General features: G+C 47.6%; 1 protein-coding gene across 6 annotated transcripts in view; it reads left to right on the top strand.

Moving 5' to 3' along the window:
• Positions 1-20,450, top strand: part of BCL9 (BCL9 transcription coactivator) — a 333,635-nt gene extending 313,185 nt beyond the window's left edge. For 5 of the 6 annotated variants that reach the window (XM_088472558.1, XM_088472559.1, XM_088472557.1 and 2 more), the window contains 3 exons: positions 15,279-15,317; positions 15,429-15,686; positions 18,144-20,450. In XM_088472558.1, coding sequence (XP_088328684.1) covers positions 15,279-15,317; positions 15,429-15,686; positions 18,144-19,219 — 1,373 coding nt within the window. In that variant the 3' untranslated portion in view covers positions 19,220-20,450. The remainder of the gene's footprint in view (positions 1-15,278; positions 15,318-15,428; positions 15,687-18,143) is intronic. The other variant, XM_088472562.1, reaches the window with a different exon arrangement.
• Positions 20,451-27,098: the final 6,648 nt, after the last annotated feature.

The raw sequence follows: 27,098 nt of genomic DNA, 5'->3' as shown, positions 1-27,098 counted from the left end.
TCAGGCACCACCTCCCAGGGAAAGTTAGGGTTAGGCTACAGGGAGTGTGGGTTAGAGTTAGACCCCCCCCCCTCCTTGAGGGTTAGGTTTAGGGTGTGGAAAGGGGAGTTAGGGGTAGGCACCCCCTGTTGAGGTTAAACACCACTCTGGGAGGGTGGGGGGGGGTTGTGTGAGGGTTAGAATACTTACCACCCCTAGTCGGGCTGGTAAGTAGCCTAACCCTCTGTCTGCATTTGATCCAGGCCTTTCACTGTCTGCATTTGATCCAGCGGCTATTCACCTGCCGGCATCTTATACCGATTCCGTGATGTACAAGACACTAATCCAAGATTCACTTAAACTTCCAGGGCAACTGTGAAACCTAAGCTTAGGCCAAAAAAAAAACAGTTGACGACAGAGAATAATAGTTTGCACTGTGGTACACACAGCCGTGGCCAAAAGTTTTGAGAATGACACAAGTATTTGTTTTCACAAAGTTTGCTGCTTCAGTGGTTTTAGACCTTTTTGTCAGATGTTACTATGGTATACTGACGTAAGATTACAAGCACTTCATAAGTGTCAAAGACTTTTATTGACAATTACATAAAGTTTATGCAGAGAGTCAATATTTGCAGTGTTGACTCTTGCTTTTCAAGACCTCTGCAATTCGCCCTGGCATGCTGTCAATCAACTTCTGGGCCACATACTGACTGATGGCCGCCCATTCTTGCCTAATCAATGCTTGGAGTTTGTCAGAATTTGTGGGTTTTTGTTTGTCCACCCACCTTTTGAGGATTGACCACAAGTTCTCAATGGGATTAAGGTCTAGGGGGTTTCCTGGTCCTGGACCCAAAATTTTGATGTTTTGTTCCCAGAGCCACTTGGAGCACCTTGCCATAAGGCAAAAGTGATATCTATCATGCTGGAAAATAAATTGTTAGTCACCAAACTGTTCTTTGATGGTTGGGAGAAGTTGCTCTTGGAGGATGTCTTGGTGCCATTCTTTATTCATGGCTGTGTTCTTAGGCAAAACTGTGAGTGAGCCCACTCCCTTGGCTGAGAAGCAACCCCATGCATGAATGGTCTCAGGATGCTTTACTGTTGGCATGACACAGGACTGATGGTAGCGCTCACCTTTCATTCTCCAGACAAGCGTTTTTCCAGATGCCCCAAACAATTCTGAAAGGGGATTCATCAGAGAAAATAACTTTTCACCAGTCCTCAGCAGTCCAATCCCTGTACCTTTTGCAGAATATCACTGTCCCTGATTTTTTTTATTTTCCTGGAGAGAAGTGGCTTCTTTGCTGCCCTTTTTGGCACCTGGCCATCCACCAAAAGTCTTCGCCTCACTGTGTGTGAAAATGCACTCACACCTGCCTGCTTCCATTCCTGAGCAAGCCCTGCCACTGGTGGTGCCCCGATCCCGCAGCTGCATCAACTTTAGGAGACTGTCCTGGCGCTTACTGAACGTTCTCGGGCACCCTGAAGCCTTCTTCACAACTATTGAACTCCTTGAAGTTCTTGATGATCCGATAAATGGTTGAATTAGGTGCAATCTTATTAGCAGCAATATCCTTGCCTGTGAAGCACTTTTTGTGCAAGCAATTATGACTGCTTGTGTTCCTTGCAGGTAACCATAACAGGAAGAACAACGATTTCAAGCTCCACCCTCCTTTTAAAGCTTTTAGTCTATTATTCTAACTCAATCAGCATGACAGAGTGATCTCCAGCCTGATCTTCGTCAACACACTCACCTGTGTTAACGAGAGAATCAGTGACATGATTTCAGCTGGTCCTTTTGTGGCAGGGCTGAAATGCAGTGCAAATGTTTTTGGGGGATTAAGTTCATTGTCATGGCACAGAGGGACTTTGCAATGAATTGCAATTCATCTGATCACTCTTCATGACATTCTGGAGAATATGCAATTGCCAACATAAAAACTGAAGCAGCAGACTTTGTGAAAACCAATACTTGTGTCAGTCACAAAACTTTTGGCCATGGCTGTAGTGGAAGTATTAAGAACATTTACATATATTTCTGTAATATGTTAAAACCACACTTGTACCTGCTTTATTTCCACCATAGTTCATTAGGGAATAATGTGGTTTTGTAACCAGTACGGAATGTTTCCAATCATTACAGTATGCTAATACTTTATGCATTCAGATTCTGCGCCCTTATTAATGGTGCCCCCTCATTCAGACCCGGTTGCAAGCGATGAGCGCTCGCAACCGGGTCGATGTTTAGGCCCTACGCACGCGCAGTGGCCGCATTGCGCGTGCGCAAGCCCCGGAGTGAGAGAGAAATTCTCTCGCTCCGGAGCTCACTACAAAAGGGGCGGCTGTCGATGTTGATCGACAGCTCGACCCGTTTTATAGGCGGGGCGGGGGGGTGGTTTCACAAACTGAGGCGTTCCTTAAGGAACGCCTGCCGTTTGCTGATGTGAGTAGGCCATACTGACAAGTGTTGTCAGTGGGGAGCTTCCTGCTTGATCAGAGCAGGAAGCTCCCTGGGGCTTGCAGTTGCTGAGACCCAACCTTAAGGTCTCGTCGCAAGCCGCGATGGTCTTGACCATCGCGAACATCAACCTGGTCGGTCGCTAAAGCTGTGGGTGGTAATCCACAGCTTAGCTAGCGACCAGGAGGCCGCACTTGAACAGTCAAGCGGCCGCCCTCGTTCAGAGCGAGCGTTCGCTTCTTGCGACCGCCTCTGAATGAGGGCCTGTGTGTAGTTTTGTTGCACTTTCTTAATGCAACGGACCTGAATGCGCACACTACATTGCTTACGTCAGACATCTTTTTTCCTTTTTTTTTTACTTTTCTCGCGGCCTATGGTGGGCATCGGGTCTCATTAGTGGCAGTGATACTTGTGCGATGGCAAACGCAAAAACCCATCAAACAAGGCTTTTAGTATAAAATATAAGTGGCCCACGCTGTGTGTATTGCATCCCATTCTGCACTAATTCCATAGTAACACAATTTCCCAGAACCATTGATGCAACGTTCCATTAACCATTCCAGGGAGTAACGCTACATAAAATAAACAGAAGGTTTAGTTCATATGTAAAAGGCATCTTGAAACATTGACAAAAACCAACGTACAAATTCCCCAACATAACGTAACCTCGTTCGCAAGCTGCATGTGTCGTCTGCTTTCCGAGGCCATACCTCCAGTACAGCAAAACCAGGCTCCAGTATCTTTAGGGTTTTCAGGTGCCAGAAGGTGTAACGTCCATCTGTTATCAATAAGGACACCTGTCTATTTAACCATTTTAAGACCTTATGGTCTCAAACAGAAAGTAGAGAAATCTGAATCATTTTTATTTACTGGTTTATTACATTTTTGTAACCCATTTAATTAAATATCCCAAACGTCTATGAAATGACTTTGAAAAAATAATGTAGATTGACCTCCAGCGTTCTCGTACCATCTACACCCGCAGTTGGCAGACGGGCAGCTAGGCATTCATTCATCCCTTTAGTCGCCATGACTCATAACTTCATTCGATTGCGCACGCTAAAGTCAGCTGTGCCTGTGGTGGTCCTTGCCATGTGGTAGCTGGTAATGTGTTCTGGCCATCAATAATCTCTATGTCACCGTGGGTGTTGCATGTTACGGAGATCATCTGCCCTTCCTGGCCGCACCACTTACAGATCAGATGAGCCCTAGGGTGGGCAAGCCCTCTAGGAAAGCTTCCCATGTAAATTAGACCCTGAATAAAAGCGTTGGCACTTTCCTGCTGTAACACTTCTAGCATAGTCTAGATTCTGGGCTGTCCCGGTGGGTCTTGGGTCATGTGGTCAGACAGAGCCAAGGGGCGCGATTTAGAGATGCACGCAACGGCATCCGTGTTAGCATATTTTACTGTCATTTAGTGCGGCTTTACACTAATACCGCTACAAAGCCCTATCCCTTGGTGCACCTGGATGTGCGAAGGCTGAGACGCCCACTTTCAACCTCCTGGATTGCCGTCTGAAGCGTAAAGCCGCGAACACTGGTCGTCTCATCGAAACTTGTACCAGCCCCTGTTGTGGCTGCAGTTTCTCCATCTGAGGTCGGCCTCCTATGAGAGGGGTGAGCGCCTCTTTACACAAACGCTCTCCGTGACATGCCCACAACGCTCCTATTACACGCCCATGAGACCGACCATATTTGCGTGCATTACCAGACACCGCCCAGTAACACTCCATGAATTTCCTTAACCGTTGTTCGTTCATGCAGCTGAATCTATTTTGCATGTTTTGCGGCACAGCAGCGGGGGAGCTCGTGCAGTGTGAAAAGTGAATTCTTGCGTACACATTAGCTAATCAGCATCGCATTTAAATTTGCCCTTCCAGTTGTGATGTCACTGTCGGCTGTTTCTGCGGGGAGCATAACTGGTTGGTCAGTCGCCTGTACATACCAGCAGATGCGGAAGATATATTGCAGCCAGCTTGATATATAGCTGTGAATGTCATTCACAGATATATTGTGTGTGCGCACCATAGGATGCCCTGATAATGAAATATTATTTGTCGGCTGTACGAAAGATCATATTGGCACAGTGTGTGCCCAGCATAAGGGCCATAGTGAGTATTCTCCATCCTTCATACTGATGAATACACCACCTCCCAAGATGGCTCTTTCATTCAGACGTCCAGAAAGATATATTAATAAGAATGAACCTGTACATCTTCTCAGATACTTGTCTAAGGGGTTGAGAACAGGTTCGCAATTGGGGTGGTTCATCCATAGGACTTCCAACAAAACCAGAAACAGGCTGACTTGTATTCTTCTGTATTTCCGTCAGGCATCAGAATGAGCCAGGGCTTTATTTGGCAATTTACTGTAATTAGATCACACTGGGAGAATCCAGTGACACCGTGTCAGTATAAGAGCAGCAGTATTCAGAGGGGACCACTGCAGCTGAATCACATCATACGGTTTTTGTTTGTTTTATTTTATTACAACCACTTGTTGCATCTCATTTTGTTTTACGACCTGTAGAGAGTTACGAAGGACTGCGCCCTACGCGGAAACATGAATATAATTCACCTCTGACGACTGTGTCCTTCTTTTTAATTCCTGGCCCTTGAACTCCGCATTGTAGCAGACTATATATTCTGGTATTTCTGCCACTAAGAAACGCAGTATCAGTAGAGTGACAGCTAATGGCGTACCTGGTCATATACACTGCGGTCACCCAGCCGCCAGCCTTTGTTAGCTGCTCTGTTCCTCAGTTACTCAGGCCACAGACGGGTTGAGTTGACATAACTGATACAAGATGTTGGTGTGTGCTACCCAGTGGGCGTTTTCCCCTGACGACCCATCAGTCCTGCCCGTCTTTATCCTAATAATCTGGATTGATATTGGCTTTTTCTACTTCAGGGTCCATAGGGTATCCACAGGATACCTTGGGGTATAGGTGTGACGTCAGTCGCAGGGCACCAAAGAGTTAAGCTTTCAGCCTCCCAGGATGCACTAGGTCCCCCTCCTATACCCCGCCCCCGGGCCAAGGCACCTCAGTTTAGTTTGGTGCCCGGCCGGCGTTGGGTGCACCTGTCGGAGTGGGGGCTAGAAGAGCCCCTGAAGCTTTCTTCAGTGCAGCTGTGGCTGCACATCTGGATGTACAGCATGGACAGTCAGTCCTGACGTCCATGCTGTCTTCCCTACACCCCCGCCGGTACCAGAATGCCGGTACCGATCCGGGGATGCTGGTGAGCATCTGGGGTCACAGCTAGCGGTGACCCCAGATGTTCCGGACCATGGCCGGATCCAAGGGGGACAAAGGTAAGCAGCGGGGTCCCGCGGTGGGTCCCCGCTGGTCACATGGTCCTAAGTCCCCAGGCAGGGGGCTCCCTGGGGACTGGCTGCAGCGTGGAGCCAGGTACTGAACCTGCGCTTTCTACTACCCCCTGGGACAGCGGACCGCAGCAGAGCGGTAGCGCTGCGGCGTCCCAGGGGTTAAATGCATGCCAGGGGAGCGCGCCTTCCCTGTCTCACAGCCGGCGCCTCCCCCGCTGCACACAGCCCTCTCTGCACTGTGCTGACTGGTCCTGTGTCAGCGCTCCTCCCCCAGGCCAGCTTCTCTCTGCTCCTCGGCGGCCATCTTCTCTGCAACGCATGGTGAACGCTGCTGGAAGTCTGGAAGGAAGCATCGTGGTCTGGGTCCCCCCGCATACCTCTCCTCCGCTGTGGCTCAGGTCTGTGTATGCAGCGCTGTGTCCTACCAGGCCCTGTGTCTGTGTAGTTGAGTGATCAGCGCTGTTAGTGCAGGAATTGTTATTTCTCTGCATTGTATGTGACTGTGCTAGCGCTGCCTGTAACTTTTCTTCTCTAAACTGTCAGCTTTATTACTGTCCCTGTTCTTTCTGCTAAAGCCCTTGCGGTGCGGTGCTGCAGGGTGGTCTCTCGCCTATTTAATACTTAATTGGTGAGAGAGGTCACATACGTGGTGCCATCATGTCTGAAAGTGATTTTCCCCTCCGGCTACAGTGTACCACGTGCAAAGTACCGTTAGCGGAGGGGGAGGGTAGCTCGGAGGGCCTTTGCCGGCAGTGTTTGTCCATGGCGTGGCCTATTACGGTTACAGCACCGGTACAGGAGCCGCCCTGGGCTTGTTTCGCTGAGGCGTTAACAGCTTTAGTGGGCCAGTTAGCTCCGCAGCCCGCGTTTACTCCGATGGGTTTGTCCCAGCAGTCTGTGGTGTCGTCACCCATGCAGGGGTTCCCACGACAATTGGTGGTACCCCACAGTCTCCCTATTTCCCCGCTCCCGGGTTCTCAGGAGCCAGCGTGGGTTAACTCCCTGACGAGTTCTGTACAGCACTTGTCGGATGTGTTGCAAGGGGAGTCTGTGATGCGGCCTCATAAAAGGCCGGTGGCGTCTCTGTCCGCTCCTTATGAGGATGACGAAGGGACGTCTGATGATGGGGAGATTCTGGATCCTTACGATCAGGAACCTCTCCATACTAAGGACGCTGATGCTAAGTCCAAAGTCTATATTCCTGGACTTATTCGGGCGGTCCACACAGCCTTGGTGATTGAGGACGAAGTTCCCCCAGCGGCTAAATCTAAGTATGCCTTTTTCAAAGATGTGAAGGGCGATGCCACAGTCTTTCCTCTTTCGGGTCAGTTGGTGGACCATTTAGAGGAGGCGTGGAAACAACCTGGCAAAAGATACCAGCTGCAGAGACGCCTGGCGGTGGCTTATCCGTTCGCGGATAATTATTTTGCTAAGTGGGAATCCCCTCCACAGGTAGATTCTCACGTGACCCGTCTTGTCCGTAGTGCCACATTGCCGATGCCATCCATGTCCTCCCTTAAGGATGCTACGGACCGCAAGGTAGAAATCTGCCTGAAGTCCGCTTATTCCCTTGCAGGGGGGGCAGCACGGCCGGCTATGGCCATTTGCTGGGTTGCCAGAGCGATGGAGCGCTGGGCGGATTCATTAGAGGCTTCTTTTGAATCCGACTGTCCGGCCGAACAGGCGGAGTTGATTGGCAATCTCCGTGATTCGGCCACCTACATCAACGAGGCGGCTCTAGACATTAGTACTCTGGTGTCTAGAATTTCTTCAGCAGCGGTAGCTGCTCGTCGCACCTTGTGGCTGCGATCCTGGAAGGCGGACGCAGATTCCAAGAAAGGTCTGGAAGCGTTGCCGTTTACCGGAGAAGTTCTCTTCGGTCCGGATCTGGATAAGATTGTGGCCACGCTGGCGGCAGCCAAATCTGCTTGTCTCCCGTCGGCCGCTGCTCCTTCTGGTTCTGGACCATCGTCCTTTCGGTCATCTAGGGCCCAGGGCAGGCCCAAACCACAGTCGTTTCCTCGACAGGCTGGCCCTAAGAAATCGGTCAAGCCCCGGAAACAGGCATGGAGTACCAGACGTCGGCCCCCAAGCCAGATGACAAGCCTGTGGCCTGACGGTCCGGGTCTCCCCTTGGGGGATCCCAGGGTGGGAGGCCGCCTGCTGCAGTTCTCCCGGTGTTGGTCGTTCACTACGACAGACACTTGGGTTCTGGAGGTGGTCTCCCACGGGTACGCCCTCTCCTTCCGGCACAGACCCCCGGCTCGATTCTTCACCACGGGTCTACCATCAGACCGGAACAAGGCTACGGAGCTGCGGAAGGTATTGCACACTATGCTCCAGGCTGGAGTTATAGTGCCTGTTCCATTCTCCCAGAGGGGCCAGGGTTTCTATTCAAATCTATTTTTGGTACAGAAACCCAGTGGGTCATATCGTCCGATTCTCAACCTCAAAGCACTCAACAAGTCTTTGCGGGTCCCGAAGTTTCGGATGGAGACCCTACGGTTCATCATTCTGGCGCTGGAACCTGGGGACTACATGGTGTCATTGGACATACAGGACGCTTACCTGCATGTCCCTATTCTTTTGCGCCATCAAGAGTTCCTCAGGTTTGCAATCAGCAGCGACCACTTCCAGTTTCGGGCGTTACCTTTTGGCCTGGCGACAGCACCACGTGTTTTCACCAAGGTGATGGCGGTCATGGCGGCTTCTCTGCGGCTGCAAGGAGTCCGCATGTTGCCGTACTTGGACGACCTGTTATTGGTGGCAGGATCTCCAGAGCTCCTGTTACACCACTTGGACCTGACCATTGCACTGCTGCAACGGCACGGCTGGCTAATCAACTGGCAGAAGTCCACTCCAATCCCGTCTCGGAGGATTCTGCATCTTGGAGCCTTATTGGACTCGGGACAGCAAAGGATCTTCGTGACGGAGGACAAGATCTCTGCTTTACAGTCAAGGGTGCGCAGTTGTCTGCACAGCCGCCGGGTGTCCTTACACTCGGCGATGAGGTTACTGGGCTCCATGGTGTCGGTGTTCGACATGGTGGAATACGCCCAGTTTCACTCCAGACCTCTGCAGCACCTGATCCTGTCCAAGTGGAACGGGCTGCCTCAGTCTCTGAAGTTCCAGACGATTGTGCTCACCCCGGAGGTTCGCCTGTCCCTTGCGTGGTGGTTAAAGACGACCCACCTCAACAAGGGACGTCCGTTCTGGGTTCCAAATTGGGTCCTGTTGACAACGGACGCCAGTCTTCGGGGCTGGGGAGCAGTTTCGGGTCCACACTTGTTCCAGGGCAGGTGGACGCCGACAAAAGCGGAGCTTCCAATAAATATCTTGGAACTCCGTGCGGTCTTCAATGCTCTCCTGCAGGCACAGCGGTTTCTCCAGGGTCACCCGGTGCAGGTCCAGTCGGACAATGCTACCACCGTGGCCTACATAAACAGGCAAGGAGGAACTCGCAGTCGGGCGGCTCTCGTAGAGGTCTCTCGGATCCTGGTTTGGGCGGAGCGCAATCTTCCGGCCATATCAGCGGTCTTCATCCCAGGAGTGCTAAATTGGGAGGCGGACTTTCTAAGTCGCCAGGACGTTCATCCAGGGGAATGGTCCCTGCACCCGGACGTTTTTCAACTACTGGTGGACAGGTGGGGTCTTCCAGAAATCGACCTCATGGCGCCCCGGCACAACAACAAGTTGCCGGTGTACGGGTCTCGCACAAGAGACGAAGGGGCGTCTCTGGTGGATGCTCTGTCCGTCCGGTGGACGTTCCGGTTCGCATACCTGTTCCCTCCGGTCTCCCTTCTTCCACGGGTAATCCGGAAATTCAAACAGGAAGGAGGGACGCTCCTGTTGATAGCTCCCGCGTGGCCCAGACGGCACTGGTTCTCAGACCTTCAGGGTCTGTCCGTGGACAGTCCTCTGCGGTTGCCGCTACGACCGGACCTTCTGTCTCAGGGTCCTTGTCTTCACCCGGACCTGACTCGGCTGTCTTTGACGGCATGGCTGTTGAGACGGCCATGCTGAGGTCCCGGGGGTTTTCCAGCTATGTGGTGCGTACCATGTTACGAGCTCGGAAACCGTCTTCCGCGAGGATATACCATCGCGTGTGGCATACGTTCTTCCAGTGATGTCGACCGAGAGGTTATGCACCGCGGGAGTTTCGTCTGTCTCGGATTCTCGCCTTCCTGCAAGCGGGACTAGATCATGGGCTTCGCCTTGCTTCTTTGAAGGTACAGGTTTCGGCCCTATCTGTCTGGTTTCACCGTAGGATTGCTACAATCCCGGATGTGCGCACCTTTATGCAAGGTGTTCTCCGCATTCAGCCGCCCTTTGTTCCACCTGTGGCGCCTTGGGATTTGGCTGTGGTCCTGAGGGCTCTCCAAGGACCGCCGTTTGAACCACTGGGCTCAGTGGATATTAAATGGCTAACAGCTAAGACTGTTTTCCTTCTGGCCATTGCTTCGGCCAGACGTGTTTCTGAGTTAGGGGCTCTTTCTTGTAGACCCACTTTCTTGGTTTTTCATGGGAACAGGGCAGTGCTCCGCACTCGGCCCGAGTTTCTTCCCAAAGTTGTTTCCCAGTTTCATGTTAATGAGGAAATAGTTGTTCCGGCCTTTAACTCAACGGGTCTTTCCGTGGGTGAGTCCTCTTTGGATGTTGTGCGGGCCTTAAGAACTTATGTTGACCGCACTTCTTCGTTTAGGAAGTCGGATGCTTTGTTTGTCCTCTATGGCTTCTGTAAAAAGGGTTGGCCTGCTTCAAAGCAAACTTTGGCAGCCTGGATCCGTAAGGCTATTTCTGAAGCTTATCTTCATGAAGGCCTACCGGTCCCTCCTTCTCTGAAGGCTCATTCCACTAGGTCTGTGGGTCCTTCGTGGGCAGCTCGACGTGGTGCCTCGGCAGTTCAGATCTGCAAGGCTGCTACGTGGTCTTCTGTCCATACCTTCGTGAGGTATTACAGGTTTGACACCTTCGCCTCTCAGGATGCTTCCTTCGGGCGGCGGATTCTCCTTTCTGCACAGGAGCGTCCCCACCCTTAAAGGATACTGCTTTGGGACATCCCCAAGGTATCCTGTGGATACCCTATGGACCCTGAAGTAGAAAATATGAGATATGGTAAGAACTTACCCTTGTTATCTCTATTTCTACGAAGTCCATAGGGTTCCACAGGACTCCCGCCCTGTCGCACCTGTGCTGCAGATGGGCTTTGCTCTGGTCACCGGTTTTCCGTCTCCCTCTGGTGAGAATGTGATTCTTGTATGTGTCCAGATCTTTGTTCTCTCTCTTCCTTCTCCTCCTCCGGCCTATGGCTTGGTAACTAACTGAGGTGCCTTGGCCCGGGGGCGGGGTATAGGAGGGGGACCTAGTGCATCCTGGGAGGCTGAAAGCTTAACTCTTTGGTGCCCTGCGACTGACGTCACACCTATACCCCAAGGTATCCTGTGGAACCCTATGGACTTCGTAGAAATAGAGATAACAAGGGTAAGTTCTTACCATATCTCATATTTTATTGCATGTTTTCCTCTATAGCAGTATTTCTCCATCATTACCCATTTGGGTAACAACCCCTTCATTTGTGTTATTTGTACCCCGAAATATTTGCAAAGCCAAGACATTTGTAACATGATTGAGGTAACACAAGAATACAATGAATAGATATTTCCCCCAATACAGATGTCGTCATATTGCGGTCGTCGCACCAAACAGCCCTTCACGACCAGGTTCCGTGCAGCCATGTCCCGTTTTTTATTTGGGGGAGGGGAGGAATCTTTTTCATTCGGATATGCCTCTTAGTCACCATGCAATGCAACAGAAGAGCTTATCTGTACAGATGAAGTTGTTATGCAGTACTTGTAGTTCTGTGTGCGAAGGAGTCTGAACCTGTATAAGAAGTGCTACAATGAAGCAGCCGCTGCTTTTTTCCCCACGCCAAGTTCCGCTTGTGCTTGATCTGCGACTTTGTACATATATAAAACTAATTCCTGTGCGGTTAAAGTCGCGGCCGGGCGCGGTACTGATTGAGCAGTGTTTTGCTGCGTCTGCGGTGTGAATAAGATGCACAGTTAAGAAAAAAGTGGCTCCACTCCACCGCTCAGCGCGGCTCACTTGTGCCAGTTGTATTTAAGCTAGTTGTATGAGGACAGATCTGTATTCCATATTTCAGATCATTTTTAATTGACAATCCGCTTCTGCTGACTTATGGTGCCCATCCACTAGGCGATTACACTGAGCGATAGCAGGATTACGACATCGTAGACCTTCAATCGCTCAGTAATCGCCTGCTAGTCGGGCAGTTAAATGTGCCCGCTGGTCGTTTTTAACATCTATCATCGCCTGACACATGACGGTCAACCTGACGACCGCCATCGGGTTGCCATGTTCGGGGATGATTGATGTGCATACACTGAAATTCTGAATGTTCAGTGTATTTACTTCACCCCTAGGAGGACGACGACACAATTACGATGTCTTAATCGTGCCGTCGTCCCCGCATCTACTAGTGGATGGGCGCCTTTAGTATTGTCGTGTTCCAACAATTACAGGGATAGACTTTTTTTCTTTTTTTTTTTTTTTTTCTTGTCTAGTTTTTAACTTTAATGATTAAAGGGGGGTATCCACTAAGCGATTTTCAAACGACAGCACGATTGCGACATTGCAATCGCGCTGTCGTTTGTATAGCTATTGAAATCGTGCTGTCGTTCAGTCCCGGCACATCCCTCTTCCCCCCCCCCCCCCCCCCCTTCCGCACATGCAGAACCTGACGAGATCGTCAGGTTGCCCTGCATGTACGGGCAATGTCGGAAGCGACCTGCGGCTACGCACATCGCGGGTCGCTTCCGTCCAAAACATCCCCGATGGCATGCGCGATTTGCAAGCGATTGCACGATAACTATGTCGTTATCGTGCAATCGCTTGCTTAAAACGCTTAGTGGATACCCCCCTTTACATTTATTTACAACTTTATTAACATGCAGCGTCGTATACCAAGGGCTCTCCACTCAAGACCACAAGTATCACCAACAGGTCATGTTTTACGGATTTCTTTAAATGTGCACAGGTGAGTTAATCTGCTCTGCTGGCTCAGTAATTATCCCACCTAATTATCTAAAAGCATGACCTGTTGGGGGTGTACGTGATGACTGAGGGCCTGATTCAGAGCCGGACACTATTTGCGCTCGCTCGTTCAGAAAAAGGGGCCGGATATTTAAATAGAGCGCTCGCTCTTTGCGGTCTGTTGACTCCTCTGTCTGAACGCGCGAACGAAACATGCGCTCGCTATTTTTTAAAAAACGCCCCCTGGCCGCTCGCATCCTACGTCATCTCCGCTATTTATTAGATTAATCGAGTACATCGAAAGGCGTATGAACTGCTCGCAGTGCTTGTGGTAGCATTTTCTTACCGCAATCATGCGAGCAGTTCAGGCTAAAAGACAACCAAGTGACGTGGTCGATGACGCTGCTTTGTTAATTATGCACACCCTTAAAACGCCCGTTTTGACCGTTTGGCACGCCTGCGTTCGGATCTCCACTCCCGTTTTCAAGCACCTTCCCCTGTTACCACCCACAAACGCCTCATTCTGTCACTCAAATTAGCAGGCATTCGCTATTTTGCTAGCACACAATTTCCGACCGCAATGACTGGTTCGCGCATGCGTATTACAACCCATACACATGCGAAGTTGTGCGAACATCGCTCGGAGCGAACGAGCGGCCGCTTACGAGCGGCTCTGAATCAGGCCTTGAGGGTGAGAACCATTGACACAGACTGATGTTATAGACACAGGTTCTGGCATTAGGTGCGCCGTGTCAGAAATGATCTGCGTTTTTGCTAAATCTCTTTAATGCAGGACATATCACTAATCCTATTATATCACCATTGTGTCTGTGATCAGGGTCTTACTGTGACACACGGTGGTAGCGATTCCAGGACACTACTTTCCCTACGTGTCTAATTATCCCCCAACTCTGCCATTACAGAAAATATATCGCTTATGCCTGAACATCACAGCCATTTACATAGCACAAGCACTGCCCTGTGTGTGGTTTATTTATTTTTTAATCCACTGAAAGATGTAAGTGCTTAAGGTGCGTACACACTAGGCGATCAGGAAAGACAGTACTATTATGGCATCGTAATCGTACCGTCGTTCCTGATCCCCTGTAGTGTCTGCACTGAACGATCAGTCACTCAGTGCAGGCACCCTCCATCATTCCTGAACATGCCAGTCTGTCGTTATCGGCAGATTGTGCTGCATGTTCAGACGATGGACAATGTCGGAAACGACCAGCGGGGGAGTACGCATCGCTGGTCGTTTCCGACATAACAGTGCACGATTACTGAGCGATGTCGTAATCGTGCAGTCGCTCAGTAATATCGCCCAGTGTGTACGCACCTGAACAGTAATGTCCTGCTTGATGTCTAATTTCTACACAACGGGCCCGAAATTGGTTCTTTTGCACCCCCCAGTTATTACCAAAGGAGGTGCAAAAGGTGACGCAGGATTCGGTAGACGGTCTGATCCTGCAGCACGTTATAATGAGCCGGTCGTTCGCTCATTGGCATCAGCCGAAGTAACTCTCAGCACGTGTTATCCCTGCTTGAAACCATAGGGTGTGGGTTTTTTTTGCAGTTGCATTGTCACATGATACGTGCAGTGTTGTGCCAATGCCACATGATACGTGCAGTGTTGTGCCAATGCCACATGATACGTGCAGTGTTGTGCCAATGCCACATGATACGTGCAGTGTTGTGCCAATGCCACATGATACGTGTTGTGCCAATGCCACATGATACGTGCAGTGTTGTGCCAATGTCACATGATACGTGCAGTGTTGTGGTAACTTTTATGCAGCGGCTGTGAACGGGAATGGTGTGATGGGTTTGCCACGTATACACAGTGGAGTAAATCAGTGATCAAATGGAGCTTAGGGTAATTGTCCTGCCAGGGTGACCTGACAAAATAGCCACCTATCTGTGTTACTTGCATATAGGGAACCTTCACTAAAACATTTTCTTGTATTTTTTCTTTTTTTTCTTTTATATACAAATCTGCATTATGCAGACACTGAAATATAAAGCCGCAGCGAGTATTTCCTGCCCATAACGCAGTAGGTGTAACAGGTCGGCCCTGTATGAATGCTTTTTACATCCGGTACAGGTAAGGTGTCTTAGTGACCGATTAGGCTGCGCTCCACGGATATTGGCTCAACACACAACATGGTTGTCTAAAAGTTGCGTAAGTTGTTGTACACTAAATGTCAGGCCTTCTTGTCCAATCCAACAGTTTGTCAATCACCAGTTACATTTTGTCTGTTAATTGTTGGGCAAAATTGACCCTCTTGCCGCTAACATGCTGAGGATCGCTTCAGTAAACACCATAGCCACACGTTTTTATAAGGTGACATTAGACAGCTTTTACCTTTTTTTTAGCCGGATAACATCTGCTTGTGACTAGGGCGTTACCGTGTTTTACTTGAGTGAGATTATTAAGACCAATTTTTTTTTTTATTAATAGTATTAATGAATATTGTGAAAATTGGACAAAGAACCTATAGTAAGTAGGCGAATACGGTCCTCTACGCCAAAGGCCGTTTTATTTTGGTAGTCGGTGATCTGTCGGAGAATTTTGACTTCGTTTTAATCTGTTATCTTTGTTCTCTCGCAGGAGGCCCCCCTCCATTAGTCAGCCAGTCTGCTTCTATAAATCACCCCGGAAGTCTTCCCTCCAACGCTAGCTACACGATGGCACCTGAGCCCACCCTCTCTCAGAACCCTCTGTCCATTATGATGTCTAGGATGTCCAAGTTTGCTATGCCCAGCTCTACGCCTCTGTACCACGATGCCATCAAGACAGTGGCTAGTTCAGATGACGATTCCCCTCCTGCCCGCTCACCCAATCTCCCGTCTATGAATCCTATGCCAGGTATCTTACAATTGGTCATGTCTGTCAGCAGTCCGTACCCGTCTACTCCACCTCATTCAAGGGAAAGAAACTGCAAGATGTGTCTATTATGTTTTATTTTTTTCTGCTAAGTAACGTACACTGTGTTGCTGAAGTTCCAATGGGCAATGGTGCTACCGCAGTACGTAACTTGTCTAGTGCCAGTAGAAGGCCGACCTGGATGAGGTAATATGACGCAGTTGGAAAGGTCGATGGGTTATGAATGTCGGCAGTCAATATGTAGAAATGTATTTAGGCCAACATGGTTTAAATGTCGACATTCTCAACGTTTTGTGTGTTTATTTTAGGGTTAGGGGGTTCGGTTTAGGCTAAAATAAGCAAAAAATTGCCGGACATATTAAATGTCGACATTCTAAACGTGCTGTCATTTTAACCCTGTCGACCTAATTACATGTCTACATATCGATTGTTAACCGAATGACCATGTCGACCTAATGAGGGTCAACATTCAGAACCTGCCGACATTCTGGTGTCGACATTTTGAGTGTCGACAAGTCATACCACAACCAAAGCTGGCGATCACCTGTGATCCTGTGTAAATATGTGGCATTATAATGTGCAGAGCGTTTCCTGTTAGTCGATTTTGACTGCAGCCGCCGGCCCGATGTGGTCAATCGCCAACAGGACTTTCTGGCGGCGTTAGCATGTTCTTACCCAATTTGTGCCTACTGTGTAGTATTGTCAACGAAATGAACTTTTCACAAACTTCATTAGTTTTTTCATGTTATAGATCTTTAGATGGGGATCTTCCAACTTAAGGATTCTTTAGTCCATTGGCTTGTACCATAAATTTAGTTGTTTTTTTTTGTTTTGTTTTTTTAGCTGGGCTGCAAGTACAGATGTGTCTACACTTACTGGTTGCCCGTATGCCATATGGCAAGAGACTGAGACGCTGCCACAGGAGTGGCGTACCGTATTTTTCTTTCAATTTTGATTCTTTTGCAGACTCAGTGAAAAGCTGCTTAGTGTACTAGAGATGCTGGGCCGTGGCCTTCGTGGCAAAGGAATTGGTTTTACACACATACAAAGTCGCAGGTGAGGCACAGCTGAACTGTGCGTGAGAAAAGGCCACGGCAGAGTGAACCGGAGCCCATATGACAGAAATTCAGACTCTGTGAACAAGCATGTATAAATGTCACACATCAAATTGATCACTGCTAGCTAGCAATGTAGTTCTGTCGCTCCCAGTTTTTTATTCATGCGAATAAGCCGCACGTTTTGAATTTGGAAGACGTTCCACTCGGGACCTGGCGCGACTGAAGCAATAGTAAGAAAAGACACATCTAACTTTGCCAGCTCTAGTAGAAAGACCTGGGGACAAATCTCAGATAGGCATTGGAGAAAAATAACCAAGTACAGGTTGCACAATGGGGCAAACAGGTCAACGGACTAACAGAATCTGAAGGTGAAATAAGTTCCTCAAGTGACACGATCAACAAAGAAAGCATTAAAATAAAGTGTATATGTATAACAGAGAGATTCCTCTCTCTCTCTCTCCCCCTTCTCTCTCTCTCTCCCCCTTCTCTCTCTCCCCCTTCTCTCTCTCTCTCCCCCTTCTCTCTCTCTCTCCCCCTTCTCTCTCTCTCTCCCCCTTCTCTCTCTCTCTCCCCCTTCTCTCTCTCTCTCTCCCCCTTCTCTCTCTCTCCCCCTTCTCTCTCTCTCCCCCTTCTCTCTCTCTCTCTCTCCCCCTTCTCTCTCTCTCCCCCTTCTCTCTCTCTCCCCCTTCTCTCTCTCTCCCCCTTCTCTCTCTCTCCCCCTTCTCTCTCTCACCCCCTTCTCTCTCTCTCCCCCTTCTCTCTCTCTCTCCCCCTTCTCTCTCTCTCTCCCCCTTCTCTCTCTCTCTCCCCCTTCTCTCTCTCTCTCCCCCTTCTCTCTCTCTCTCTCTCTCCCCCTTCTCTCTCTCTCTCTCTCTCCCCCTTCTCTCTCTCTCTCTCTCTCTCCCCCTTCTCTCTCTCTCTCTCTCTCTCCCCCTTCTCTCTCCCCCTTCTCTCTCTCTCTCTCTCCCCCTTCTCTCTCTCTCTCTCTCCCCCCTTCTCTCTCTCTCTCTCTCCCCCTTCTCTCTCTCTCTCTCTCCCCCTTCTCTCTCTCTCTCTCTCTCTCCCCCTTCTCTCTCTCTCTCTCTCTCTCCCCCCTCTCTCTCTCTCTCTCTCTCTCTCTCTCTCTCCCCCTTCTCTCTCTCTCCCCCTTCTCTCTCTCTCTCCCCCTTCTCTCTCTCTCTCCCCCTTCTCTCTCTCCCTTCTCTCTCTCCCTTCTCTCTCTCTCTCTCTCTCCCTTCTCTCTCTCTCCCCCCCCCCTCCTTTTTCTCCTTTTCTCTCTCTCGGTTTGGCATTACCTTGTGCTCTTCAGAAGTTGTTTTCAATTCTTACAACTCTTGTTGACTTGGGGTCCTCAATCTCGCTTTTATTTTTTTTTTTTTAGGTATGGTCATGAATCCCCAGAATTCTTCAAAGATGTCGGGTCCTCACAGCAGTGTTTCCATGCCAACGCTGAGTCCAATGGGTATGACGCAGCCACTTTCCCATGGTGGACAGATGCCCTCTCCAAATGCCATGCAACCAAATGTACCACCACATGGAGGCCCTATGGGAGCTGGGATGATGCCACACAATGCTATGATGGCGCATGGTTCCCAGGAACCCCCTATGGTGCCTCAGGGACGCATGGCTTTCGCCCAAGGCTTTCCTCCAGTACAGTCACCTCCGCAAATTCCCTTTCCACACAACGGCCCTAATGGGGGGCAGGGAAACTTCCCACCTGGTATGGGCTTCCCAGGAGAGGGACATTTAAGTCGACCAGGCAACCTGCCCCCAAATGCAGACCCAGCACTTTGTAAGTCAGGATGTCCAACAGGGCCGGACTCCTTTGTTGTTATGGGAAATAATATGCCTTCAGTTTTTACTGACCCGGACCTACAGGAAGTCATTAGACCAGGGGCATCTGGAATCCCTGAGTTTGACCTGTCAAGGATTATTCCATCCGAAAAACCCAGTCAAACACTGCAGTATTTCCCTCGTGGGGAAGTTCCAGGCAGAAAGCCGCAGCAAGGACCTGGTTTTTCACACTTGCCTGGTATGATGGGCGAGCCAAACCCAAGAATGGGTCTTCCTATGGGTGGCATGGGAGGTCCTGGCCCGGTGGATATGCCTGGCCACAATTCTATGAGGCCTCCTCCAGGTTTTATGCAGCAAGGCATGATTGGACCTCATCATCGCATGATGTCACCAGCACAATCAGGAATGCCTGGTCAACTAACTATGATGGGAAATCCGGGAGGGGTGGGTATGATGACGGGAAAGGAAAGGATGCCTGGAGTACTTTATAGTCACCCGGGTTCCGTGGGATCTCCGAATATGTTGATGTCAATGCAGGGGATGATGGGACCTCAACAAAACCTCATGATTCCCCCACAGATGCGTCCCCGAGGGATGCCTACTGATGTTGGGATGGGTGGGTTCAGCCAAGGACCTGGCAACCCGGGGAACATGATGTTTTAAGCTGCTACAAACAAACATATTAGAACTTGTAGAAGTGAGATTATTTCCTGAGTAATCTTAACATATGAGGAGTACCATTTGGCCATGCAATAGGTGAAAAAGGACCCAAATGTCAATTTGGAGGAAACTCTAGAATGTAAGAAACTATCTGAGCATTGCTTTCATTTATTCAAGGTGTTTTTGTTTTATTTTTTTTGTTATTGTTTAAATCCTTTCAAAAAAAATTTTTTTTTTTTTAAGATTTATTTTTAAAAAAATATTTTTGTGGACTTGGGTATCCCATGATGGCACCTGCTTTTGGGGTGGTGAGGGGGGGATAAAAAAAACTAAAAAAAAAAATCTGTAGCTGTTTTTTTGAGAATCGCCATTTGTCATGAGTTGCACCATCCTGTATGTTTACGTCGTTTGGATTGGCTTCTTAAAGACACCTGGTTTATCCTTTCTTTGTGTACTGTAAAATATTGTAAAAGGGATTTTTAGCAGAGACTCTGGTCTTTGTGTGTGAGAGGAAATTGATTCAGTGCTGTTTACTTTGGGTGGATAAACCACCTTTCAAAATCGTTACTTTTTTTTTCTCCTTTTTAACTCCAGTGTATAGTAAACCAAACTAAGACCTCATACAGAAAGAGTATTATTAAAAAAAAAAGCACAAAATCAACTATTAAGTCCAGTTAGATGATCTCCTTTCTTTAAAAAAAAAAAAGAAAAATTAAAAAAAAAAATGTAAAAATAATAAAGGAAAAAAAAAAATTAAAAAGAAAAACCTAAATTTCAGTCTATGGAGAGCAAATACAACGTTCGTTTTTTCTGTTTCCTTTTTTTTTGTTTTGTGTCCGTTTGCTACCTCCAAATCTCATTCTTTGTTGCTTAATGTCCTTTTAATCGTTCTGCGTAATGTGTATTTTTTTTTTATTTTTTTTTTTGTGTTTGGAGGGAGGCTAAAATTAGAAGACTGACGTTGTATTTTGATAGCGCTTTCTCGTGCTTTTCTGAAGAAGCCAGACTTTATGCTGTTACATACATGTACAGTGAGACCATATGCAGTAATATTCAGTCATCCTGTCTCAGAGCAATCCCCAGTAATTCATATTTTGTGCCGGTTATTTTTTCATTCTCTTGTCCCTTTTACCCAGCGTTAAACATTCTGTGTAATCTCCATTAAATTTGGTACAAAACCACTTGCCAGGGCTGTGGTGTCGGAAAAAAATAAAATATATTTCTTACAAACTGAGTCTTTGTTCCTGGAATATGTTCATTTTGTAACTTACACCAGTGTTATCTGTGTAAAGGTTTTTTGGTTTTTTTCCTAGCTTAATTAGAGGTTCATAAAAAAAAAAAGGGGGAAAGGGAAAGTGGGAAATGAGATTCTGCACAGGAGAACAATGAATAAATATTGTAAGTATAAATGTAGATGTAAATATAGATAAACCAATCGTAGTAATTATGCTTTGGAATAAATGTTCCCTTACAAATGATAATATTGTTGGTGGTGCATCCAATAGTCGTAAATAGCTTTTTTCATTTATATGCTTTCTTCATTTATATGTTTATAGTGGACACCTTGCCATATTTTTCCTGGTGTTTGGTACACTTATTTTTAAGAGTATTATTAAAAGTTCACGTTTTAATCTATAAATTTATCACATTTTCATTAATTTCTATTATTTAAGTGTGCCCCACACATTAATTTAAGGTTCACCAAGCGAAAAAATTATTCACACAGAGGGTGGATCCCTGATCACCAAAACAAAAAAACAGATGTCTGCCACTAGTATGAGTAGTTTGTGTGGTGGAGGGGGGGGAGAAGCAAAGCATTTTCTAAACTTTTTAAATGTTTATGCTGTGGTGTAAAAATAATAATAATAAAAAAAAGAAAACCTTTCACCAACAGTACTGACAAGAAGGTAATTCAATTAATCAGTATCTGTGCAATGAGCCATTCCCAAAAGATACATTGCATCCATTGTCACTGCAAGTTTTCCCTTGCATCCCATGGAATTTGGCAGGGTAACTTGCGTTGGCTGCACTACTGTAAGTGGATAATAGCAGCTAGGCATTGCAGCGATGCATGACATCACATTGCCTGAAATGGAATTCACCACCACACCCAAATGTGTCTAACTACAGGTTGGCCTAATCTCTGATTGGTTCACACTATGTCCTAAAGATCTCACTTGGCTTCAGGGTAGTGTAACTATTTCATTGGCTACAGGGTTGTCTAAAGCTTTGATTTGGCTACTAGATCTGGCTACCATTTGGATCTTAAGCTCATTGGTTGCTAAAGCTGGTTGCAGGTCTAGTGCTGTGAGTGGTTTATAGCTCTGCTCTTATTGGCTACAAATGAAAGCTCTGTCTTGGCAGCAGGATGGACTAGATATTGGCTACTGGTTGGTGTAAAGCTACAAAATTGTTCTACGGCTCGGATAGGACATCAGCATGGACTAGCAATTTGGCTACAAGTTGTTGTAATCCTCAAATTGGCTGCAGGATGGTCCAAAGTTCTGATTGGCTGTTGGTTGGTCTTTTCCGTGCTCCCTACTTTCTTACCTTTGTCTTGTGTGATCATTAACCCCTTGCTTTGAAACAGCAGAGGTTTTTAAGATGAATGATTAATATTTTTTAATAGCAGCTGTGCACCAACTCTTGTTTCCTTATTTTTGGCCCAAGTCTGTGGCTGCATGTTGGTTTAGTTCTTTGACTGTCCTGTTGCTTGGGTTTATTGGACAATGTACCGTGTTCCCCTCTACTCAGTCCTTTTTTGGCCCCTAACAGTACATGTTTTCCATATCTTCTCAGTGTCCCAAGTGAAATAATGAGCTCCACTTGTGGATCTTTTAAATGCGAAAGCCAATAATCACCACACCAGAATACAAACTAGGAGATCAGGAAAACATGCACTGTTAGAGGTCCCTGAATACTGGAGTTGGGGGAACACTGAACCCAACACACTCTTGAATGCAGCTTGGACCTAGCCCTGCCGAAAACTGTTAACACCCCGGTAAGTGAATTGCAGGGTACTGCATTTATTTCTAAATGAATCTGAAATGGCTACAGAACATCAAACCGATCTGATGATCTACAGCAGGGATCTTCAAACTTGGCCCTCCAGCTGCTGTGGAACTACACATCCCAGCATGCACTGCCACCTTTTTGATATAACAGCATGCTAAAACTATGCAGTGCATGCTGGGATGTGTAGTTCCACAGCATCTGGAGGGCCAAATTTGAAGACCCCTGATCTACAGGTATAAATAACTAAAAACGTTGCTGTAATAAATACCTAGTATACTATTATTCCTAATTTCTGGTGTACTATTCCCACGTATACGTTCTGGTGGTGCATCCCACTATAATTGTAGAGATTAGCGTTTCCTCACCTGCTGAGCTAACTACAGAAAGTGTCTGTCTTTTGTATGAATGATTTACAATGGTAAAGAAAACCAGAATTCCGCATATATAATGTAAAGTTGTACAATTGGATTCTCGACAATCACTTTTTTTTTTTTGGTCCAGATGATCTTTGGTCTCGTTCTGAAGGTGGGTACACACTGTATGATGTAGGTAACAATCCAATCTCGTTAACGATCTCAATTGAACTCTCCCCGGCAAGGATACTATGTTCAGCAAAAGCTGCACGATGCGTCACCAGATCGATTGTGCACGGTCTAATGATTTTCATATCCGATCGTGAACGATGGCAGACAGCTGCTTGCACTGATCAGTACTGGTTGTGCTTAATATAGGGGACAAACGACGTAGAGGTCCCCTGTATTAAGTATAACCAGCACTGGGCTATTCAGAGCCAGCCCTGGTTGCCAAAAAACAGGGGACAAAAGATGCCTGGGCCTCCTGTGTTTAGCACAACCAGCACCAAATTTTTCCTAGCGGGGGGGAGGAAATAATGCCCCAGCCAGGAGAACCCTGTCAATGTGTCCCCCAGCCAGATCATTATCCCTGACTGCCGGGGCTATCCCCGGCACCTCTGGAGCGGTGGGCACCAGATTGATTTGTGTATAGTGTGGTGCAGTTTGAAGAGTAAAAAATATTATCCCAGCTAGCCTCTCCTGCAAGCTGGTACTTGGAGAACTGCAAGTACCAGCATGCTGGGCATTATGGGCCCGCTGGTACCTGTAGTTCCACTGCAAAACAAATATTAAAATAAACACAGTACACACTGTGAAAGTAAAAGTTTATTAAAACACACACACACACACACACACTGCAATCGGGAAGCCGACTGTCTTATCCCGGCAAGGGTGAAATGCCCGGCGTCTAGATGTAGACGCCGCTCATTTCACTGACGCCGGGAGACCGGCGACCAGCATTCCGATTGAAGGGATGCCGGGCGCCGCGAGGGACTTAGGGTTCGGCACCCCTAAGGAAGGTTAGGTTAGGTTAGTCATTACTTGCCTTACGATGATCGGGATTTCCAGCGCTGTCGGCTTGCTGCTGCCGGGATCTGTTCCAGTGTCGGGCTGCCGCTGCTGGGAATCGAACGTATGTCACACACACACACACACACACACACACACACACACACACACACACACACTGTCCACCCACATACTCGTCTATGTGCAGTGCCTTGCAAAAGTATTCACCCCTCTTGGCTTTTTACTTTTTTTTTGTTACATTACAACCTGTGTTTTTAAATCTGAATTTTATGTGATGGATCTGTAGACTATTTTATAATTTGGTGAAGTGAAATGAGAAAAACATATAAAACGGAATCTTTATAAATAAAATTCTGAAAATTGGCATGTGCATATGTAATCACCCCCTTTGCTATGAAGCACCCTCAAAAGTTCTGGTGCAACTAATTACCTTCAGAAGTCACATCATTCATGAAATGAAGTCCACCTGTGTTACATCTAAGTGTCACATGATCTGTCAGTATAAAAACACCTTTTCTGAAAGGCCCCAGAGGCTGCAACACCACTAAGCAAGAGGCATCACACCATGAAGACCAAGGAGCTCTCCAAATAAGTCAGGGACAAAACTGTTGAAGTACAATTCTGGGTTGGGTTATAAAAATAATATCCAAATCTTTGATAATCCTCCGAAGCACCATCAAATCCATCATCATCATCAAATGGAAAGAACATGGTACCACAACAATCCTATCAAGAAAGGGCCGCCCACCAAAACTCAGACTGGGCAAGGAGGGCATTGATCAGAGAGGCAGCACAGAGACCAAAGGTAACCCTGAAGTAGCTGCAGAGTTCCACAGCAGAGACTGGTGTATCTGTGCTGTGACCACAATAAGCCGTACACTCCATAGAACTGGTCTTTATGGAAGAATGGCCAGAAAAAAGCCATTACTTAGTGATAAAAATAAGAAGACACGATTTGAGTTTGCCAAAAGGCATGTGGGCGACTCCCCAAATGTATGGAGGATGGTGCTCTGGTCAGATGAAATTAAAATTTAACTTTTCGGCCACCAAGGAAAACGCTATGTCTGGCGCAAACCCAACACATCCCCATGAACACCATCCCCACAGTGAAACGTGGCAGCATCATGCTGTGGGGATGTTTTTCAGCAGCAGGGACTTGGAAACTGATTTGAGTAGAGGGAAAGATGGATGGTGCTAAATACAGGGATATTCTTGAGCAAAACCTGTTTCAGTCTGCCTGTGATTTGAGACTGGGATGGAGGTTCACCTTCCAGCAGGACAATGACCCGAAGCATACTGCTAAAGCAACACTCCAGTGGTTTAAGGGGAAACATTTAGATGTGTTGGAATGGCCTAGTCAGCGCCCAGATCTCGATTCAATTGAGAATCTGTGGTCAGACTTGAAGATTGCTGTTCACAAGCGGAAACCATCCAAAAATGAAGGAGCTGGAGCAGTTTTGCCTTGAGGAATGGGCAAAATTCCCAGGGACAAGATGTGGCAAGCTCATAGAGACTTATCCAAAGCGACTTGCAGCTGTAATTGCTGCAAAAGGTGGCTTGACAAAGTACTGACTTTAGGGGGGTGAATAGTTATGCACGTTGAAGTTTTCTGTTATGTCCTAAATGTTTTATTCACAATATAAAAAACACAAGGTCACAGTTGTAGGCATATTCTGTGAATGAAATGATGCACACCTTCACACAATCCATTTTAATTCCAGGTTGTGAGGCAACAAAACATGAAAAATACAAAGGGGGTGAATACTTTTGCAAGGCACAGTATCCCTGTAGCCATTTGCGTCCACTTCTCCAAGTAGATAATCCACGAGTATCTGTAAAAAAAAAAAAAAAAAAAAAAAAAAATTCCATACTTGTGGATCGCATCTTCTTTCCATGTAGGCATCCACGGTCTTGGCAAAATGAAAAAACCCGGACCAGCGGACATTAGTGAATAACAGCTCAGCGGTGGGATTTCACTATAAAAATTCCGGTGCTGAGCGCTCATTGGCTGAGAGAGGTGAGCCTTCCACCTCTCAGCCAATGAGCGGTTCCCATCATTTACTTCAATGGTGAGAGCCGCAAAAGTAACCTTAGTGGTACTCACAATTGAAGTCAATGGTGGGCACCGCTCATTGGCTGAGAGGCAAGCCTTCCGCCTCTCAGCCAATGTCCGCTGGTCCGGGTTTTTGTTTTGCTAATCCCGTGGATGTCTACAATTGAAAGAAGAGCACGTGATCCACGCATAGGAGGAGGCGAGTATGGAATTTTTTTTTTTTTTACATGTACTCATGGATTATCTACTTTGAGAAGTGGGCGTGATTGGCTTCAGGGATACTAGGTGAGTGTGAGTTTGAGTGTGTGTACTGTGTTTTTTTATATTTCTTTTGCAATGGGACTACAGGTAACAGCGGGTCTGTAATGCCCCGCATGCTGGTACTTGTTGTTCTCCAAGTACCAGCTTGCAGGGGAGGCTTGCTGTAACCAGTAGTTCTAATTCAAAATATATTTTTTAACTCTTTCAATTGCACCACACAGTACACTATCAACCCAGCACCCACCGCTCCAGGGGTGCTGGGGATAGCCCTGGGATATCAACCTAGGCCTGGGGTGCTGTGGAGACGGGGACCTCTTTTATAGGTCCCCAACTCCCCAGGGATCCCCAGCCTGGGCTCACTAACTGTCAGGGGTAATGCTTTGACCGTGAAAACCGGTGAAAGGATTCCCCTGGCTGTGGCATTACTTCCCCGCCAAAAATTGTTTGGTACTGGTTATGGAAAACACGGGACCCCTCCACTTTTTGTCCCCTGTATTGCCAAAACCAGGACCGGTTCAGAGCATGGTGCTGGTTGTGCTAAATACTGGGGATCCCTACGTAGTTTGTCCCCTGTATTTAGCACCACCAGGACCGGCTGTGAAAAGCCCTGGGCTAGTCGAGCTTGGGGAAGGGGGAGGCCCCGCCGGTTTTTTTAAAATTATTTTTTATATAGTTTCAGCAGTACTAAGCATGCGAATTAAGACTCATATACTGCGACTCAATCTACCTACGCTGCGCCGCAACACCAGTATCTGGGCTGGTGATTACAGCGGGTCTCGGCTGAGCTTGCTAGTGGTGATGCTGTGACCCGGACTGCAACCAGACGCATGGCGATGTCAGTAAAGGCGATGCCTTGCTTATGGGGGAATCGCGCGTGACTAATTGCTTCCGGCGATGGGGGGGGGCGCACTGGAAGCCGCTGCAGTGAGGGCCCTGGGCCGTCTGCTCTCTCACTAGACCACCGGGGCCTTATCGTCTTATGCCAGGGATCGGCAGCAGAAGCTCCTACCCAGACGTAGATCCATCAAAGATTTTCCCGCGTCTGGGTCGCTCCTCCTACCCTCCTCGTGCATATGAGAAGCTCACAGTCCATTATTGGTGCTCTGCTAAAGTGATATGGTCTCAGGAGGTTTTGGGTCAGTCTCCCTGTATACCTCTCCCCTGGGTCAGG

The sequence above is a fragment of the Taudactylus pleione genome, unplaced genomic scaffold (genome assembly GCF_031769625.1).
Source record: "Taudactylus pleione unplaced genomic scaffold, aTauple2 ptg000126l, whole genome shotgun sequence".
Classification (NCBI taxonomy): domain Eukaryota; kingdom Metazoa; phylum Chordata; class Amphibia; order Anura; family Myobatrachidae; genus Taudactylus; species Taudactylus pleione.
This window is presented reverse-complemented; position numbering and strand designations above follow the sequence as displayed.